At 46.8% G+C, this 20710-nt stretch overlaps 1 protein-coding gene across 1 annotated transcript; it reads left to right on the forward strand.

Annotated features, from left to right (window-relative positions):
- The first annotated feature begins 136 nt into the window (after positions 1-136).
- On the forward strand, positions 137-19953 carry LOC126988323 (protein enabled homolog). The gene is made up of 8 exons (XM_050846380.1): positions 137-344; positions 2666-2934; positions 3760-3899; positions 3956-4034; positions 7411-7596; positions 13105-13164; positions 13203-13992; positions 16603-19953. Exons 1-8 carry the CDS (start codon positions 316-318, stop codon positions 16871-16873), a joined length of 1824 nt encoding a protein of 607 aa, XP_050702337.1. The 5' UTR covers positions 137-315; the 3' UTR covers positions 16874-19953.
- Positions 19954-20710: the final 757 nt, after the last annotated feature.

A 20710-nucleotide genomic window follows, 5' to 3' on the forward strand; every position in this document is an offset into this window, starting at 1 on the left:
AAATTTAGTGTTTTGGCTACTTTTTTCCTTGTCACCATGAAAGGGAAAATCCGTATGGTTGAAGGGGGAAACGAGAGAGAGAGAGAGAGAGAGAGAGAGAGAGAGAGAGAGAGACGGCTTCAGCTTCAGCACTGGGCCGGGGGTAAGGTTGGCGCTGCGCACTCTACTACACGCCAACTCTATACCTTGATGGCGGCATTCTGCACCCATCCCGCCGCCGCCCGCCGCCCGCCGCACCCATCCCAGCACAACAACATGGCGAGGCGGAGGTAGCCAGCCGTCAAGGGTATTTTGGTCCCTCTCCTCGACGCCGCGATGGACAAGGCGAGCAAGGCCATCAGGAGGTGAGGCGGGACGGAGGAAACAGTGGGGGGCAAGGGAGGGAGAAAGGGAGGAAGGGAAGGAGGGAAGGAAACAAAGGGAGGAAACAGGGAGAGGAACAAAGGGAGGAAACTAGAAGAATGGTAGACAAAGGGAGGGGAGGAAGGGAGGAAATTTACAGAGGAAGGGAGGAAACATTGGAAGGGAAGGGAGGAAACGAGAGGAAGGGAGATAAAGGGAAGGGAGGGAAGGAAGGGAAATAAAGGGAGGAAACTAGAGGAATGGTAGACAAAGGGAGGGGAGGGAGAGAGGGAGGAAACATTGTAAGGGAAGGGAGATAAAGGGAAGGGAGGGAAGGAAGGGAAATAAAGGGAGGAAACTAGAGGAATGGTAGACAAAGGGAGGGGAGGGAGAGAGGGAGGAAACATTGTAAGGGAAGGGAGGAAACATTGTAAGGGAAGGGAGGAAACATTGTAAGGGAAGGGAGGAAACACTGTAAGGGAAGGGAGGAAACATTGTAAGGGAAGGGAGGAAACACTGTAAGGGAAGGGAGGAAACATTGTAAGGGAAGGGAGGAAACATTGTAAGGGAAGGGAGGAAACATTGTAAGGGAAGGGAGGAAACATTGTAAGGGAAGGAGGAAACATTGTAAGGGAAGGGAGGAAACATTGGAGGAAACATTGTAAGGGAAGGGTGGAAACATTGTAAGGGAAGGAGGAAACATTGTAAGGGAAGGGAGGAAACATTGTAAGGGAAGGGAGGAAACATTGTAAGGGAAGGGAGGAAACATTGGAGGAAACATTGTAAGGGAAGGGTGGAAACATTGTAAGGGAAGGGAGGAAACATTGTAAGGGAAGGGAGGAAACACTGTAAGGGAAGGGAGGAAACAATGTAAGGGAAGGGAGGAAACATTGTAAGGGAAGGGAGGAAACATTGTAAAGGAAGGAGGAAACACTTTAAGGGAAGGGAGGAAACATTGTATGGGAAGGAGGAAACATTGTAAGGGAAGGAAGGAAACACTGTAAGGGAAGGGAGGAAACATTGTAAGGGAAGGGAGGAAACATTGTAAGGGAAGGGAAGAAACATTGTAAGGGAAGGGAGGAAACATTGTAAGGGAAGGGTGGAAACATTGTAAGGGAAGGGAGGAAACGATAGGAAGGGAAGGGAGGAAACGAGAGGAAGGGAAGGGAGGAAACGAGAGGAAGGGAGATAAAGGGAGGGAAGGAAGGAAAATAAAGGGAGGAAACTAGAGAGGAGGGGAGGGAAGGAAAGGGAGGGAACAGGAAGGGAGGGAGGAAACTTAGAGAGGAAGGGAGAAAGAAAAGGAAGGAAGGAAACAAAGGGAGGAAACTAGAGGGGAAGGGAGACACAAGGAGGAGAAAGGGAAGGGAAGGGAGAGGAAAAGAGAGGGAAGTGGAGGAGGAAAATAAGGGAGGTAAAGGAAAGTGGAGGAGGAAGGGAGGGGAAATGAAGGGAAGGGAAGGGCATATCTTTCTACCCCAATATACCCCAACCCACTCCATTGTTACCCCAGATTATTTACCCCGATGAACATTAGGGTACAGCTTGAAATCTGGGATCATTGGGGTAAAAAGATATGTGACATTCACTAGGGTAAGAAGACATTGGGGTAACACTGGGAAAGAAGACATCCTAGGAGACTTCACTGTTCACCACCAGCTTTGGCTTTCATCCTCTTTCACTGACCAGCCTGGTGAACAAGCCTACAACTTTGCTCTCCTCAACGATCAAGAGCAGTTGGTTCAGCACCCTACACGTATTCCCGACCGTCTTGGAGACCGGCCCAACATACTAGGTCTTTTTCTTACCTCTAACCCTTCTGCTTACTCTGTCAAACTGTTTTCTCCGTTGGGCTCCTCCGATCATAACCTTATTTCTGTATCCTGTCCTATTGCTCCTGTACACCCTCTGGACCCACCAAAGAGGCGATGCTTCTGGCATTTTGTTTCAGCTCGGTGGGACGACCTGAGGATGTACTTTTCCGATTTCCCGTGGAATGATTATCGCTTCCAGGAGTGAGACCCCTCTGTGTGTGCCCAGCGCATCACAGAGTGCCAGAACAGGGAGAGATGGAGACACTGCTGCTGCAGCCACCCCCTGGAGAGAAGTTCTTGCAAGGGAGCGGGGCGTTGGGGATAGAGATTGATAAATAGATAGTTTCCCCTCCCCCAGCAAGGCTCCCCCCTCACCCCTTCCCTTCCCTACCCCAGCAAGGCTCCCCTCTCACCCCTTCCCTTCCCTCCCCCAGCAAGGCTCCCCTCTCACCCCTTCCCTTCCCTCCCCCAGCAAGGCTCCCCTCTCACCCCTTCCCTTCCCTCCCCAGGTCTGGCGTGAAGCTGCGCTCTCTGTCTAGTGGCCATGGGGACCTTCAGATGGTGATATCGCAGCTGGGGGAGGTGCGGGCCAGCTTCAAGGCCTTTGCACTAGCCCAGGCCACAGCGGCAGATGACCTCCTGCGCTGGGCGGGTGGCGGCAGCAGTGGCGGAGGTGGTGGCGGGGGTGGCGGCCAGGAGAACAGAGCCATTGAGGAGACCTTTGCACACCTGGCAGAGCTGTCCGTGCTGTGGTCAGAGGTGCAGAAGGACTTTGCAGGTGTGTGGGAGAGAGAGAGAGAGAGAGAGAGAGAGAGGAAAGGAAAGGAAAGAGGTGAAGGAAAGAAGGAAAGAGGAAAAGATTATGATATTATGAGAGAGAGAGAGAGAGAGAGAGAGAGAGAGAGAGAGAGAGAGAGAGAGAGAGAGAGAGAGTAAGTTCTTTTTAATTTGATTTACATTTCTTTTAAAATTTGAGAATATTTACCGTGAATTTGTTAGGCTTTGTGATTCCTTCTTTTCTTCCCTTCCTTCCCTTCCCCTCCCCTTCCTTCCCTTCCCTTCCCCTTCCTTCCCTTCCCCCTCCCTTTCCTTCCCCTCCCTTTCCTTCCCCTTCCTTCCCTTCCCATCCCTTTCCTTTCTCCTTCCTTCCCTTCCTTGCCTTCCCATCCCTTTCCTTCTCCTTCCTTCCCTTCCCTTTCCTTCCCACCCCTCCCCTCCACACCCCTTCCTTCCCTTCCCTCCCTTTCCCCTTCCTTCCCTTTCCTTTCCCCTTCCTTCCCTTCCCATCGCTTTCCTTCTCCTTCCTTCCCTTCCCTTTCCTTCCCACCCCTCCCCTCCACACCCCTTCCTTCCCTTCCCTCCCTTTCCCCTTCCTTCCTTTCCTTTCCTTCCTTCCCTTCCCATCCCTTCCTTCCCTTCCCTCCACACCCCTTCTCTTTCCTTCCCTTTCCTTTTCCATTCCCTCCCTTCCTTTCCTTCCCCTCCACACACCTTCCTTTTCTTCCCTTTCCCTTCCCTTCCCTACCCTTTCTTCCCTTTCCCTTCCCATCTTCCTCCCCTCCCATCCCTTTCCTTCCCACCCTCAAACTCCCTTTCTTTCCAGACCAGCTCAAGGAGTACAGGACACAGTATGAGCTGATTCTTGAGGGAGAGAAGCACGTCACGGATGCCAGGGAGGTGCTGAGCTTGAGGGAGCAACGCGAGGGGAAGCTGAGGAGGGATCTGAAGAGAGCGAGTAAGAAGGTGAGAGAGAGAGAGAGAGAGAGAGAGAGACTTAAGCCTCCTCCCCCCCCCCACAGGCCCCGGTGGATGAGGTTTGCATGCTGAAGGAGAAGCTCGGACAGGCGGAACGATCGAGGGACTTGGCGCACCTAGACGGTAAACACACACACACACACACACACACACACACTGACTAACTTCCCTTCCCTCTGAATTTTTCCTACTCCTTCCCTTCCCTTCCCTTCCCCTTCCTTCCTTCCTTCTTTTCCTTCCTTCCTTCCTTCCTTCCCTTCCTTTTCCTTCCCTTCCTTTCCTTTATCTCCTTCCTTTTCATTCTTCCTTCTCTCTCCTTTTCTCTCTCTCTCTCTCTCTCTCTCTCTCTCTCTCTCTCTCTCTCTCTCTCTCTCTCTCTCTCACACACACACACACACACTATCATAATCTTTCCTTCCTTCCTTCACTCTCTCTCTCTCTCTCTCTCTCTCTCTCTCCCCCCCCCCCCCTCACCAAGGTATAACCACCAAAATCTCCACACCACAATTCCTGTACACATGCACACCCAATCTCCTAGACTCTCCAATACACCATCACCATAAACACTTGCCTGCGCCATGATGGGCTGGGGCCGAATACCATCCAGGCCCCTCAAGCAAGCCCACTGATGCAATAGGTGAAGATGTAAACAAAAAAACCAAAAAACAAACACCTCCACTAACCTATCTCCACAGCTCCCACACACACCCCCACACCGTGACCCCAGATGCTCACCCTCCCGTCTCTCCTCTGGCAGTGATTTCTTTCCTCGTTCTGCGACACATCTCTCCTCTGGTCATGCCTCTCTAATTCATGACGTCAAACATACTTGAAGGCGCCTCATCCCAATTCTGTGACGTCAAGCATCCTGTCAGGCGCGTCATTCTTAATCTCCTCCAGGTGCTCTCTTAACCCGGTGGTAGTAGCGGATATCATGTTTCATAATGGTCCCTCCAAGCAAGAAAAATGAGAAAAAATCACCCCTCACACAAACCATTTCATAATATATATCAAAGCATTTGTGATCAGATTATGTATCATCTATTTTGGGGAGTTTATATCATGGCACAAATTTAGCCCGTTGCTGCTACACGGTAAAGCCACAAATTTAGCCCGTCGCTGCTACACGGTTAAATTGCTTTCCCGTTTCCTTCCCCTGCCTCCATTTTCTACGTGGTCTGGCATTCCTTAACAATAATTCACACTAAAATATAACATACACAGATACAAAATATACATATGTAGGCACAAAAATACAAGGAGGCATTACATATCATCATTATTATTACAGTCGTCCCTCAAATAGTACGGGGGTTAGGGACCCAGGACCCCCATACTATTGGAAAATCCGTATAAAATTAGTGCCCCCCTTAGAAACACTCCTGGGCTGCGTTTGAGATAGGGAATCATGACTCGAAACGTCCCGAGTGCTCTCAAACGCGTGACACGGCAGCATGAGTTGCCAACTCGGCACGTCCGCAGGCTCCCGGCTTTGAGAGGTGGAGCGCCTTCGTGTTGTGATGACGTCATCAGCAAACATGGCGACCCAAACAAACACATATAAGTGTTTCCATTGCATTTCAGCTCTCTGTGCCACCATAACCACTGCAGCTTCCTTTTCATCTTCTGTTGTAAGGAGTTCATCAGTCAGGACAGCTAGAATGCATGTTAAACGTCGCCAGGAAGATCAGCGTACGCCATTTTGCTGCGAGTGAGACGCCGTTACCATAGCAACGACGAGGTTTAAAAGCACGGCCCTTATCTCCACTCTTGCAGCACTCTTGTGTGGGGGGGCTCCACTCACACAGCTCTTCTGAACAGAGTGGAGGCTAAGGCTCTTCGTCTCATCAGCTCTCCTCCTCATACAGATAGTCTTCTACATCTTAAATTCCGCCGCAATGTTGCCTCTCTTTCTATCTTCTATCGATATTTCCACGCTGACTGCTCTTCTGAACTTGCTAACTGCATGCTTCCCCCCCTCCCGTGGCCCCGCTGCACTCGACTTTCTACTCATGCTCATCCCTATACTGTCCAAACCCCTTATGCAAGAGTTAACCAGCATCTTCACTCTTTCATCCCTCACGCTGGTAAACTCTGGAACAATCTTCCTTCATCTGTATTTCCTCCTGCTTACGACTGAACTCTTTCAAGAGGAGGGTATCAGGACACCTCTCCTCCCGCATTTGATCTTCCTTTCGGCCACCTCTTTTGTTTCTTTTTTAGGAGCAGCGAGTAGCGGGCTTTTTTTTTATTATTGTTTTCTTTTTTTTGTGTGCCCTTGAGCTGCCTCCTTTGTTGTAAAAAAAAAAAAAAAAAAAAAAAACTGGTATGCTCTCCCTACCACAATGTAACTCATCCCAAAACGTAACTTCTCCTAAATCTGAAATCTTCTGCAAGGTGAACATCTTACTCGAACGCTTATGGGTGCTGTCAGCTACTTGGTGTGACAAGCGGGAAATTTAAGAATCCTACAAAAATTCTTCCATGACAACCCGTATAAAACCAAAACCGTACTATTTGAGGGACGACTGTATTGTTGTTGTTATTATTATTATTATTATTATTATTATTATTATTATTATTATTATTATTATTATTATTATTATTATTATTATTATTATTATTATTATTATTATTATTATTATTATTATTATTATTATTATTATTATTATTATTATTATTATTATTATTATTTGTCCTCCATTTCCTCCCTCCTTCCTTCCCATCCTTCCCCTTCTCTTTCTCTCACCTCCCTTCCCTTCCCTCTCTTTCCCCTTCCTTCCCTTTCCCTTTCCCTCCATTTCCTCCCTCCTTCCTTCCATCCTTCCTTCTTTCCTCTCCACCTCCCTTCCTTCCTACCTTCCTTTTCCCTCCCTCCCTCCCTTCCTTCCCATCCCTTCCCTTCCTTTCTCTCTCACCCCTTCCTTCCCTACCTTCCTTCCCTTCCTTCCCTCCCTTCCTCCTTCTTCCCATCCTTCCCTTCTCTTCTCTCACCTCCCCTTCCTTCCTCCCTTCCCTCCTTCTCCTTCCTTCCTTCCCATCCTCCCCTTCCTCTCTTCCTTCCTTTCCTTCCCTTCCTTCCATCCTTCCCCTCTTCTTCCTTCCCTCCCTTCCTTCCTTCCCTCCTCTTCCCTCCTTCCTCTTCTTCCCTCCATTTCCCTCCTCCTTCCTTTCCTCCTTCCTTCCCACCTTCTCTTCCTCCATTTCCCTCCTTCCCTTCCTTCCTTCCCTTCCTTCCCTCTTCCTTCCCTTCTCTTTCACTCCCCTTCCTCTTCTTCCCCTCCATTTCCCTCCCCTCCCCTTCCTTCCCATCCTTCCCCTTCTCTTTCTCTCCCCTTCCTTCCCTTTCCCTCCATTTCCCTCCCCTCCCCTTCCTTCCCATCCTTCCCCTCCTCTTTCTCTCCTCTTCCTTCCTATTCCCTTTCCCTCCATTTCCCTCCCCTTCCTTCTCTCTCCCCCCCTCTGCCATACCCCTCACTCACCCCCTTCCGTACCCCAGTGGTGGAGCGGACGGGTGAGAACGAGGCGGTCAAGATGATCCGCGTGAAGGAGGGGTTGCTCCGGCTCAGCGCGGCGTACTGTGACCTGGCCCACAAGTGTCTGGTCATCTTCACCGCTCACAGGGACATCGCCGCCCAGCTTCCCGACGTGCACGACCGGGACCTGCAGGGCATCAAGTACACAGGTCAGTCAGCTTAGGGTACGTTAGGTTAGGTTAGGTTAGGGTACGTTTGGTTAGGTTAGGTTAGGTTAGGGAGAGAAGGAGAGGGATGGGAAAGAAAGGGATGGGATTGGGTGGGAAGGGAGGGGAAGGAAAGGAAAGGGAACAGAAGGGATGGTATTGGAAGGGAAGGGAAGGGAACAGAAGGGTGGGAAAGGGAAGGGATGGGAGGGGAAGGGAAAGGAAGGGAGGAAGAAAACTGCATGGAATTTATGTAGGAAAGAGGAAAGAACTACCATTACTGCTACCACTAAGGGGGATAAAAGGACAAGGACACCAGTATTCGAAAGAACTTAACGTTATTACGACAATGAGTAATATCTTAGGTTGGTTGGATTCAAAACACTTGTCTAATCTAGAAGGCCGTAACTGTTGTACTATCAACGACATCACAAGGTAGAGAGTTCCAAACATTAACAACTCGATTGAAGAAGAAGTGAGCTGGCGACGAGAATCTTTTACCACTTATCTTCAAAGGATTTCTTCTTGTTCTATTTGATCGATCAATTGTAAAGTAATCTTCCGCATTAATATCACTGAACGAACATTTTAAACACTTCTATTAGATCGGGCATTCTTCGTTTTGATAGGCTGAATAAATTTACTTTAAGGTTCATATGACAAATTTCAACCTAGGAAGTTAGCGTTGGACCCGTTCCAACTTTTCTATGGTAGTAGGGAGACCAAAACTGTACACAGAAGACGGGGTCGAACCAACGAATTATACAGTTTTAATATTACTTTTTCCGATTTATTATTAAAGAGTCCGATGAAGCCAACCAATTTGTTTGCAGTTTTAACTACCTCTGAACAATGCTGACCGGGCTTTAAATCGCTTGATATAGTGATTCCAAGATCCTTTTCTTACTTACTGCAGAAAGTTGTTGGCCATTCATTACGCATCGAACGCTGATTGTTATTTTTCCGATGTGCAACACTTTACATTTCTCAACGTTAAATTTCATTTGCCATTGATTGGCCCAACGTGCAAGTCGATCTATATCTGATTGTAAAGCTTCTTCGTCGAAAGTGTCGCAGTTACTTTACTAGCAATTTTGTGTCATCAGCAAATTTTGATACTTTGCAAGTGAGCCCATCATCGATATCATTAACATAAATTAAGAAGAGCATGGGGCCAAGCACTGATCCTTGAGGTACGCCGCTTTTGACATCGAGCCAGTTAGATGTAACACCGCTTAGAACTACTCTCTGTTTCCGCTCAGAGAGCCAGTCCGCAAGCCAATTGTGAATGTTACCCGAGATACCGTCGCCAGTAGTTTGCTGAGCAATCGTTGGTGGGGGACCTTATCAAATGCCTTTGAAAATCCAGATATATGATATCTACTGATCTGCCTTCATCGAACACCTCAAAATATAGTGAAAAAAATCAAGCAAGTTAGTCAAACCTGACGTTTACTACGGAAGCCATGTTGCGAATTATTTATTATATTATTTTCTTGGAAGAATTTCACCATATTGTCGCGAATGATAGTCTCCATTAACTTACAAACAATAGATGTCAGGCTAATTGGTCGATAGTTTCATTGATGAGACTTGTCACCCTTTGAAAATTGGTGTGACATTTGCAAGTTTCAATCCGTGGAACTTTTCCAGCTGTTAAAGATTTATTGAATATGATGGAGAGCGGTTTACAAATTTGATGTTTGATTTCTTTTAAGACCCTAGGGTAATTTTGTCTGGACCAGGAGCTTTGCTTACTTTAATCTTTTCAATTGTGCGTAAAATGTCACTTTCTGATGAGCACGCCACTTAACATCTTTTCGGTCCTTCTAACCTCCAGCGGTTGAGGTGATAAACAATCTTAAATGGGTAAATACGGATGCGAAAAAAGTTATTTAGGATTGTAGCCATTTCATTTTCGTGGCTCGTGTGGTTACCATTTTCATTAGCGGTCCGATACCACAAGTGAGTGACTTTTATTATTTACATAGCTGAAAAATTCTTTAGGATTAGATTTACTTGTTTCCGCTATATATTCTTCAAGATTTTTCTTGCTTCGTTTTATTAATTTCTTGGTTTCGCGGCGAATTCTGTCCAACTCTAGTTTGTCAGCCTCGCTCTGAGTTGATATGTACCTATTGTATACGCGTTTTTTAAGAGTATTTTGAATTTCGTTATTCCACCATTTGGGTTTCTTCTTAGAAGCTGAACGTCTGTTACGATAGGGTACGCACATGCTTATGGCATTGTTCAATATTGTGGTGAAGGCCCCCAAGATTTATCAATATCTGTTTCCGCCGAGATTTCAGTCCAGTCAGAATTATTTAGAATTGATCGGAGTCTTATGAAATTCGCTCTCTGATAATCAGGCACCTTTTCTTTACTAGGAGTTACTTTACTTTCTTTCATATTGATGCTGAATGTGATTGTTCGGTGATCGCTAGAACTAAAAATTGGACCAACATTTACTTCGTTAACTAGATCAGCTGTTGTTGAAAAGATAAGGTCAAGTATATTATTTTCCCGAGTCGGTTCTTGAACGTGTTGATGTAAATCACTTTCTAGTAAATTTGTGTACAGGTCGAGCCCTGTATGACAGTTCAACGGTTCACCCCATCTTTTCACTGGCCAGTTAAAGTCCCCAACAATTACTGCCTCGCAACTGCTACTTGTTTCTAATAATAATTCACTTAATGCGTGGTTGATATCAAGAGTCTGCCTTGGCGGTCTGTAGATAAGCCCAATTACTATTTTACGAGATTTATTTTTAATTTCAATGAAGACCGTGTCTACATTGGTTATAATATCTGTTTTCACGGATACTGGATGGAGAGAGTTGTGGATATAAAAGATAACGCCTCCACCCTGTCTGTTCTCTCTTTCATGACTAAAGATGGTATAACCCGGTAATCTATATTCCGCAATGAAATCTCTATTTGAAGTGTCTATCCAAGATTCTGTGACTCCGATGATGTGGTAATGATTTGTAGCTGCGAGGACCTCTAAGTCTTCAAATTTGTTACGTAGGCTACGAGCGTTTACATAGCAAGCTTTAATGTGATTCGAATCGGGAGTTTTGCGGGTTGAGTGCACCCTTACGGTGGAGCTGCTGGTGTTCTCGCCTTTGCGTTTTTTGGCTTTCGAAGAGCCACTTGGTCACAGAGCAGCCTCCCGAAACGGGCTGCTCCAACAGGGTTTAAGTGAATGCCATCAGGAAGGAACAAGTCTGAGTCGTAGTAAAAATTGTTCCACAAGTTAGCGAACTGGACGTTTTCTTGTGAGCAAAGGGACTGAAGTCTGTTGTTTGTGCTGAAGGCCTTACTGTAAAAGCTAGATTCGGCACCGACCCTCGGGAGGATTCCTGAAATTATGATGTTACGGCATCCGTTTTACGTTTATACTGCTTGATCATGCGGTATTTCTCAAGCAGTTCCTCAGAACGGGTTGTCTTTCGTCATTTGGCCCAGCGTGAATGACAAAGAGGGTGTTTCGGTCGGCATTTCTCATGACATCATCGCACGCTGCGGTGATGTCGTCCAATCTAACACCTGGATAGCAGTAACGTTTTCTGCGGCCGTTTGATGATGAACGACCACAGAACTCAACCAGCTGGCCACGCACCATGGAGTCCCCAACTAAGCGAGTCTCGAACTCATCCTCCATGGTGTCTGCCAGCACCTGGAACCTATTGAAGGTAGTGGGGTCAGTAAATCCTTGGTTGCCTGCTTCTTTGGCTCCATTCCTTACAGGTTGGAACCCGACATCCTGTGAAGCAGGAAGAGAAGCGTTAAGTGGGGCAGGCTGGAAGTTGTCCTGTGAGGCAGGTTGGGAGTTAGCCTGTGAAGTAGGCTGGGGGTTAGCCTGTGAGGCAGGCTGGGGGTCAGCCTGTGAGGCAGGCTGGCGGTTGTTCTGTGAGGCAGGCCGGTGGTTAGCCTGTGAGGCAGGCTGGGGGTTAGCCTGTGAGGCAGGCTGGGGGTTAGCCTGTGAGGCAGGCTGGGGGTTATCCTGTGGGGCAGGCTGGGAGTCAACCTGTGAGGCAGGTAACACGTCCTCCCGTGAAGCAGGAGGGTCGTCTGGAGAGGGCACAATCTCAGTGGAGGGCCTCTCCACCATCGATGGTGGAGTCACTGCCACATTAGTTAAAACAAATTCCGTCAACGCCAACTCCGGCTATACGGGCACAGGGCACGTTACCCTGAAGCTGATCCTGCTCATCGAGCTGTCTCTGTAAGAGACAATCCTGAGTGGAGGAGGCCAAGGGGACGCCCACGGAGTTCGTGGCTTGAGCAAGTCGATAGATCCTGCCGGGAGGTACTCAGGTTGGGAAGGGTCCTGCATGGAGACTCGCCCGGAGGGATCCCCGGGCTTGGCGTCATAGGGTGGGCGAGGTGACATGCACCCAGCGTTTGCCCCCATTCATTGACTGATATTACTATTATTATTATTATTATTATTATTATTATTATTATTATTATTATTATTATTATTATTATTATTATTATTATTATTATTATTATTATTATTATTATTGTACAAATCCCTCATGCAAGAGTAACCCAGCATCTTCACTCTTTCATCCCTATACTGTCCAAATCCCTCATGCAAGAGTTAACCAGCATCTTCACTCTTTCATCCCTATACTGTCCAAATCCCTCATGCAAGAGTTAACCAGCATCTTCACTCTTTCATCCCTATGCTGTCCAAATCCCTTATGCAAGAGTTAACCAGCATTTTCACTCCTTCATCCTTATACTGTTCAAATCCCTTATGCAAGAGTTAACCAGCATCTTCACTCTTTCATCCCTATACTGTCCAAATCCCTTATGCAAGAGTTAACCAGCATCTTCACTCTTTCATCCCTATGCTGTCCAAATCCCTTATGCAAGAGTTAACCAGCATTTTCACTCCTTCATCCTTATACTGTTCAAATCCCTTATGCAAGAGTTAACCAGCATCTTCACTCTTTCATCCCTATACTGTCCAAATCCCTTATGCAAGAGTTAACCAGCATTTTCACTCTTTCATCCCTATACTGTTCAAATCCCTTATGCAAGAGTAAACCAGCATCTTCACTCTTTCATCCCTATACTGTCCAAATCCCTTATGCAAGACTTAACCAGCATCTTCACTCTTTCATCCCTATACTGTTCAAATCCCTTATGCAAGAGTAAACCAGCATCTTCACTCTTTCATCCCTGTACTGTCCAAATCCCTTATGCAAGAGTATACCAGCATTTTCACTCTTTCATCCCTGTACTGTCCAAATCCCTTATGCAAGAGTATACCAGCATTTTCACTCTTTCATCCCTGTACTGTCCAAATCCCTTATGCAAGAGTATACCAGCATTTTCACTCTTTCATCCCTGTACTGTCCAAATCCCTCACTTCTTCATCCCTATACTGTCCAAATCCCTTATGCAAGAGTTAACCAGCATCTTCACTCCTTCATCCCTGTATTGTCTAAATTCCTAATGCAAGAGTTAAGCAGCATCTTCACTCTCTCACCCCCAGGCGCTGGGTCTGCCATGCGGTGCGTCCAGGATGCCAAGGAGCGGGTGCGAGCCATCCCGTGTGGCCTGCACGCGCCCCAAGCTGCCCCCTCCGCCCAGCGACCACTGACCCCACCACACCCTACAGCCCCCCCACTCACCCGCCCCCTCACCGCTACCCCCCGACGGCCCCCTCCCACCCTCACCCCCCCATCACCCACAGCCCCTCACTGCCGGAGGAGCACGCCCCCCCCTCTCACCCACCCCAGGGCTCCCCACATTCAAACAGCGCCCCCAATCTGGTCGAGGATGTCCCCCCTGCCACCCCCACCCCCCATGCCCCACACACCCTGCCCCCCGTCACCCCGCTGAGTGCGAACGAGAGGTCAGGTTTCACGGACACGACCTTCCGACCTGACACCTCAGCCTCGTCCCCTGACCTAGCTTACCCCCCTCAACCCCTGCCTCCCCATGAACCCCAGGCCCTCCCCAGCCCACCCTACAACCCCTGCTACGAGTGGCTGCCGGGGCGTGGCGCTACGGACGGCACGGACGGTATAAATGAAACGAACGCATGGACAAACGACGACACCTCAAGTATAAGCGCCGCGACCCACCCCCACCAGGCTATAGACACACCGAGTGGCCCGCCAATAGACCACGGCATGAGGGGGTGGCCGGGGACAGGCGCCACGACTCCTGGTGTGTACCCAACGCTCAACGGACTCCACGACAACACTACCTCGCCAACCCCACCAACACATCCCCTCCCAGCCTCTGTGCGGCCTAGGGTGGGCAGGAACCCCTTCTGGGACTCGGAAGAAGAGGAGGAGGAGAGGGAGGAGGCGGGAGGAGGAGGAGGAGGAGGAGTGGCTAGTCTGTCAGGAGCTCTTAAGAAAACAGCCATCAGGTAGTGTGTGTGTGTGTGTGTGTGTGTTTCTATATCTCTTCTCATTTCCTCAAGTTTGGATAATGTTTTGAAGGGACTGTTCTGTGTTGTGTTGTGAAGGGACTGTGTGTGTTGTGAAGGGACTGTTCTGTGTTGTGAAGGGACTGTGTGTGTGTTGTGAAGGGCTTGTGTGTTGTGAAGGGACTGTGTGTGTGTTGTGAAGGGCTTGTGTGTTGTGAAGGGACTGTGTGTGTGTTGTGAAGGGACTGTGTGTGTGTTGTGAAGGGCCTGTGTGTGTTGTGAAGGGACTGTGTGTGTGTTGTGAAGGGCCTGTGTGTGTTGTGAAGGGACTGTGTGTGTGTTGTGAAGGGCCTGTGTGTGTGTTGTGAAGGGCCTGTGTGTGTTGTGAAGGGACTGTGTGTGTGTTGTGAAGGGCCTGTGTGTGTTGTGAAGGGCCTGTGTGTGTGTTGTGAAGGGCCTGTGTGTGTGTTGTGAAGGGCCTGTGTGTGTGTTGTGAAGGGCCTGTGTGTGTTGTGAAGGGAAGGGACTGTGTGTGTGTTGTGAAGGGCCTGTGTGTGTTGTGAAGGGCCTGTGTGTGTTGTGAAGGGACTGTGTGTGTTGTGAAGGGCCTGTGTGTGTTGTGAAGGGACTGTGTGTGTGTTGTGAAGGGACTGTGTGTGTGTTGTGAAGGGACTGTGTGTGTTGTGAAGGTGAAGGGCTGTGTGTGTTGTGAAGGGCTTGTGTGTTGTGTTGGGCGTGTGTGTGTGTTGTGAAGGGCCTGTGTGTGTTGTGAAGGGCCTGTGTGTGTTGTGAAGGGACTGTGTGTGTGTTGTGAAGGGACTGTGTGTGTTGTGAAGGGACTGTGTGTGTGTTGTGAAGGGACTGTGTGTGTGTGTTGTGAAGGGACTGTGTGTGTGTTGTGAAGGGCCTGTGTGTGTGTTGTGAAGGGACTGTGTGTGTTGTGAAGGGACTGTGTGTGTGTTGTGAAGGGACTGTGTGTGTGTTGTGAAGGGACTGTGTGTGTGTTGTGAAGGGCCTGTGTGTGTTGTTAAGCGACTGTGTGTGTGTGAAGGGGACTGTGTGGTGTGAAGGGACTGTGTGTGTGTTGTGAAGGGACTGTGTGTGTGTTGTGAAGGGCCTGTGTGTGTTGTGAAGGGACTGTGTGTGTGTTGTGAAGGGACTGTGTGTGTTGTGAAGGGACTGTGTGTGTGTTGTGAAGGGACTGTGTGTGTGTTGTGAAGGGCCTGTGTGTGTTGTGAAGGGACTGTGTGTGTGTTGTGAAGGGACTGTGTGTGTGTTGTGAAGGGACTGTGTGTGTGTTGTGAAGGGCCTGTGTGTGTGTTGTGAAGGGCCTGTGTGTGTTGTGAAGGGACTGTGTGTGTTGTGAAGGGACTGTGTGTGTGTTGTGAAGGGACTGTGTGTGTTGTGAAGGGCCTGTGTGTGTTGTGAAGGGACTGTGTGTGTTGTGAAGGGACTGTGTGTGTGTTGTGAAGGGACTGTGTGTGTTGTGAAGGGACTGTGTGTGTTGTGAAGGGACTGTGTGTGTTGTGAAGGGACTGTGTGTGTGTTGTGAAGGGACTGTGTGTGTGTTGTGAAGGGACTGTGTGTTGTGAAGGGCCTGTGTGTGTTGTGAAGGGACTGTGTGTGTTGTGAAGGGACTGTGTGTGTGTTGTGAAGGGACTGTGTGTGTTGTGAAGGGACTGTGTGTGTGTTGTGAAGGGACTGTGTGTGTTGTGAAGGGCCTGTGTGTGTTGTGAAGGGACTGTGTGTGTTGTGAAGGGACTGTGTGTGTTGTGAAGGGCTTGTGTCTTGTGAAGGGCCTGTGTGTGTTGTGAAGGGCTTGTGTCTTTTGAAGGGCCTGTGTGTGTTGTGAAGGGCTTGTGTCTTGTGAAGGGCCTGTGTGTGTTGTGAAGGGACTGTGTGTGTTGTGAAGGGACTGTGTGTGTTGTGAAGGGCCTGTGTGTGTTGTGAAGGGCCTGTGTGTGTGTTGTGAAGGGACTGTGTCTTGTGAAGGGACTGTGTGTGTTGTGAAGGGACATTTTAAAGAAGGAAGTAAGAAAGGAAAAGGAGGAGGAGGAGGAGGAGGAGGAAAGAAAATCGGAGAAAAATGAGAACAGGAAAAGAAAACAAGAAAAAGGTGAAGGGAGGAAGGGAAGAAAGGAAAGACAAGGGCAGTAAGAATCCGTGACTAAATAAATGGCAAGCACAAGAAAATGAAAATGAGAGAAAAAAACAGAAACAATTATAGGAAGCGGAGAAAGAGCAAAAAAAGGGAAAGAAAAAGAAGAGAGGAAAAAGAAAGATGAAAAGAGAAAGGAGGAAAAAGAGAAGAGAAAGAAACAGTAATAATCAGGGTTGTTGATTTTTTAGTTAAGTCAATTTTTGATTTTTTTTTATTAACCTGGTGGTGGTAGCAGCGGGGATCATGTTTCTTAATGGTCCCTCTAAGCGAGAAAAATGAGAAAAAATCATCACTCGCACAAACCATTTCATAATATATATCAAAGCATTTGTGATCAGATTATGTATCATCTATTTTGGGGGTTATTTCACAGCACAAATTTTGCCCGTTGCTGCTACACGGTTACTGGCAATAATTCAGTGACTAAGGCTCCAAATTCTGTATCTTAGTTTGAAGCCATGCTGGAGTGTTCCTGCCTCACCCTGCCCCGCCATACCTTGCCTGGCCGACTGCTGGAGTGTCCCAAGACTGGCCAGCCACAGCCAGCCAGCCACGCCCACCGCCACACCACGAGTGTCTGTAGTGAAACCAAATTGTCAAGTCCGTTTGGGCGTAGGCTCCCGCGGGTCCATTCCTCCCCTCTGCTCTGCCACACAGTCCCAACACCTATCTCTTCCTCTCATATGTAAAGTAAAGGTAACATATGAGAGGAAAAAATAGGTGTTTGGACTGTGTGGCAGAGCAGAGGGGAGAAATGGACCCGTGGGAGCCAACGCCCAAACGGACTCGACAATTTGGTTGGACTGTAGTCTCTTAACAGTCTACCTAGATCATGCCATGTTATGGACGTGTCCTCACAGAAATTGCACAAAGAAAAATGACAGCAGCTTCAAATGGAAGTATCAGAAAAGGTTGTGGATCATCCATGTGTGTATGTGGCGGGATTCTTTGAAAAATAGAGGTGTGTATATATTTCAAATATTTCCTTTACTGCCACTTCCTATATTTGGTGTTTTTGTTCCTTTTAACAGCTTCCCTTTAGTTCATTTGAGTGTGTGGAGGGCCCAAGACTACCCAGAAAAGTGCTGTCCTCATGACTGCCCATCAACCCAGACTCCCTCCAGCCAAACTCTAAAGAGGACCAAGTGAAGCTCTGGCGGTGAGGCTTAGTCCAGCGAGATGGCGCCACTATAAGACAGTTGCCTGTGCCACTACTCGGCTGGGACCAACCAAAGGAGTAAAGGTGGGGGCACACGCTATAGCAGCGCTTGGCCTCGGTGCTAATCTCCGGGGCGCTGACCCTTGACCGTGTGGTGTGGGAACCCATCACCCCGGGACAGGGTCAGCGTGACATCCGTCAGTTTGCCTTCTCCAGGTGTCCCCGGGTACACATTCACCCACCAGCTTGAGGGGGAGGATTAACAGCTGGGTGAGCAGCACACTGACTGCCCGGGCCGGGATCCAAAAACGGGCCAGCGAATTCGTAGGTAGACACGCTGACCACTAGACCACGGAGGCGTAAAAACAATGATTCAAGGGGTGAGAAACTTGCCACGTGAGGACAGACTCAGGCACCTGATGCAGCCAGTGTCAAGGTGGGACAACAATTACAACAAGCAAATGAACTGAACTTGCCATCCCACGGCTGCACTGCACACACACTGAATGCTTTGGCTCATGATCTGGAAACTGGTGACATAAAAAACATGTGGCTTACCTTGTGAAATGCTTGAAACCATCACCCTGCCTCGGCACGGTGCCGGCACAGGGCGGCCAGTGTCTTGTTCTGCCATGTGTGGCTGACTGAACATGTGTGTAATAAAATTTGTGAAGTTGATATCAGGGAGTGTTTAGTTTTCTGTTCTGTGTTGTTGCCCGGCACTGTGGTCAAGATTTCAATCAAACAACCCAGGTAATAACAATAATAATAATAATAATAATAATAATAATAATAATAATAAGCAGAAGAAAAATGTAAAGAAAGTTAAAATAAGACAAAATAAGAAGAGAATAATAGAAAATGAGAAGAAAAATGATAAAAAATAGAGAAAAATGGAAAAGTCTGGTGTGGGGATGCTGGGTGATCTGAGTGGACTGAGCCTGGTGTTTTCAGGCCCTTCAGCGCTCACACCAACCATTTCCAAAGGCCTGGAAGTAGATTCATCGGGTTTTAATGAGTTTTCTTAGGTTCAGGGCACAGGGGAAGGGTCACACTACCACCAGGCTCATAAAACTACCCCTGGAAATGTTTCACACAACTCCTACAAAAGCATTGTTAAATGTGTGCGCTTGGGCGCTGAACTGCTTTGGAAAGCAGTCATGAGTGTCTTGGGAGTTGTAATATACAGTGTGAAGGGGGCTGGGGAAGTGTTGGGAAGAGGGGCTATGGTGGGAAGTGGTCTAGTGTTGTGAGGGGGGACTAGACCATATTGTTAACCCTTTCGTTGCCAAATTCTCACAGCGAGGACTAGTGTAACTTGCCGGTGGTGCTAAATGCTCGCTGCGAGCTCCAGTCGCACTCAAATTTCCCATATATGAGAGTGTTCCAACACTATTTCTCACCCCACAGCATTGCCAATTCAGTGGGTTTTCCACTAATAGTGGAAAATCATATCAGCCTAGCACGGAAAAGAGTGAAAATCTACGGACGAGTAATTGGTGGATGTTGTTGTCCAATATAGTGGCATTTTTGCATAGCTTCACCTGACTGATTTTTTTACCAAATAACTGTAAATTTTGCAGTTGGCAATACTACCTTGCCAGCACCCCATCAAGAGATCTACTCAGTTGTTGCCTCAATATGGCTGACCGTTGTGCACTCACAAATGTACGTCTTCACAGGCAACACCCCCGGAACATGCCTGTACATTTGCAGGAGAGCCTTCCATAACCAAATCGTATAGATCTTGGCCTCCTCTTTCCAATGGTATTTTTGTTTTTTAGCTGCGATGAATAGTTTTTGAGATACAGCGGTTAAAAGAGACCCCTCCTGCTGGGCTGCCCGAGTGTGGCTGGGGGGATAGTTTCGTTGCGGGTGATTAGCAATGAAAGGGTTAAACGTCTCGGAGTCTCAGTTCCCCCTGTTTGCAAGGCCTCTCTTGGTGAAAGCTGCCGGGGTTTTTGTGGACTGTTTGGTGATGCTGGTGACAGTTTTACACGACCTTTGTATCTTGAACGGGGAAACCACCCATGAAAACCCAACTAATTTCTATGGCCTTGGGAAATAGTCGTGGTGGTAGCGAGAGACAGAGCTATAGAGGTACAGAGTGATGCTGGTGATAGCTTACATGAGTTCTGCACCTTGAAAACCACCCACGAAAATCCAGTTAGTCTTCTCAGTGGCCTTGGGAAATGGTCACGATGGGAGCCTGATGATACATTTCAGAATATGGAGTGTGTCGTGTTATGTGTGCGTGCGTGTGTGTGTGTGTGTGTGTGTGTGTGTGTGTGTGGTGAAGGGGTCCTGTGTGCCAGTGAAGAAGAGGAAGAAGAAGAGAAAGAATAAAAACAGAAAATGAAAAAGAGGAGGAGGAAAAGAAAGAAAAAGTAGAAGGAAAAGAAGGAAGAAAAATGAAAAGGTCAGTGTTGTATGACCAGGGTTATTATTATTACTATTATTACTATTATTACTATTACTACTGCTATTACCATGACATTGCCTATGCATATCACTAGCCTGGAGAGAGTGTGTGTGTGTGTGTGTGTGTGTGTGTGTAAATCAGTAAGTTGGTTGTGCTTCACTTATGGATACATGTGCCATTTGCAAGACATTATTATTATTATTATCATTATCATTGTTACTGTTGTTTTATTTCTCATCATTAAGTCTGTAGTGATTCCTTTTGACGGGGAAGGGAAAGGAAAGGGAGAGGAAGGGAATCACCATCAGTCATTGTTAGTTCACTGCAGCACACAGGCCTTTCCCAATCTTCACTCTTTCATCCCTCACGCTGGTAAACTCTGGAACACTCTTCCTTCATCTGTATTTCCTCCTGCCTACGACTGAAACTCTTTCAAGAGGAGGGTATCAGGACACCTCTCCTCCCGAAGCTGACCTATCTTTCGGCCACCTCTTTGGATTCTTTTTAGGAGCAGTGAGTAGCGGGCTTTTTTTTTTATTAATGTTTGCTTTTTGTGTGCCCTTGAATGTATATATATATATATATATATATATATATATATATATATATATATATATATATATATATATATATATATATATATATATATATATATATATATATATATATATATATATATATATATATATATATATATATATATATATATATATATATATATATATATATATATATATATATATATATATATATATATATATATATATATATATATATATATATATATATATATATATATATATATATATATATATATATATATATATATATATATATATATATATATATATATATATATATATATATATATATATATATATATATATATATATATATATATATATATATATATATATATATATATATATATATATATATATATATATATATATATATATATATATATATATATATA

The sequence above is a fragment of the Eriocheir sinensis genome, chromosome 69 (genome assembly GCF_024679095.1).
Source record: "Eriocheir sinensis breed Jianghai 21 chromosome 69, ASM2467909v1, whole genome shotgun sequence".
NCBI lineage: Eukaryota > Metazoa > Arthropoda > Malacostraca > Decapoda > Varunidae > Eriocheir > Eriocheir sinensis.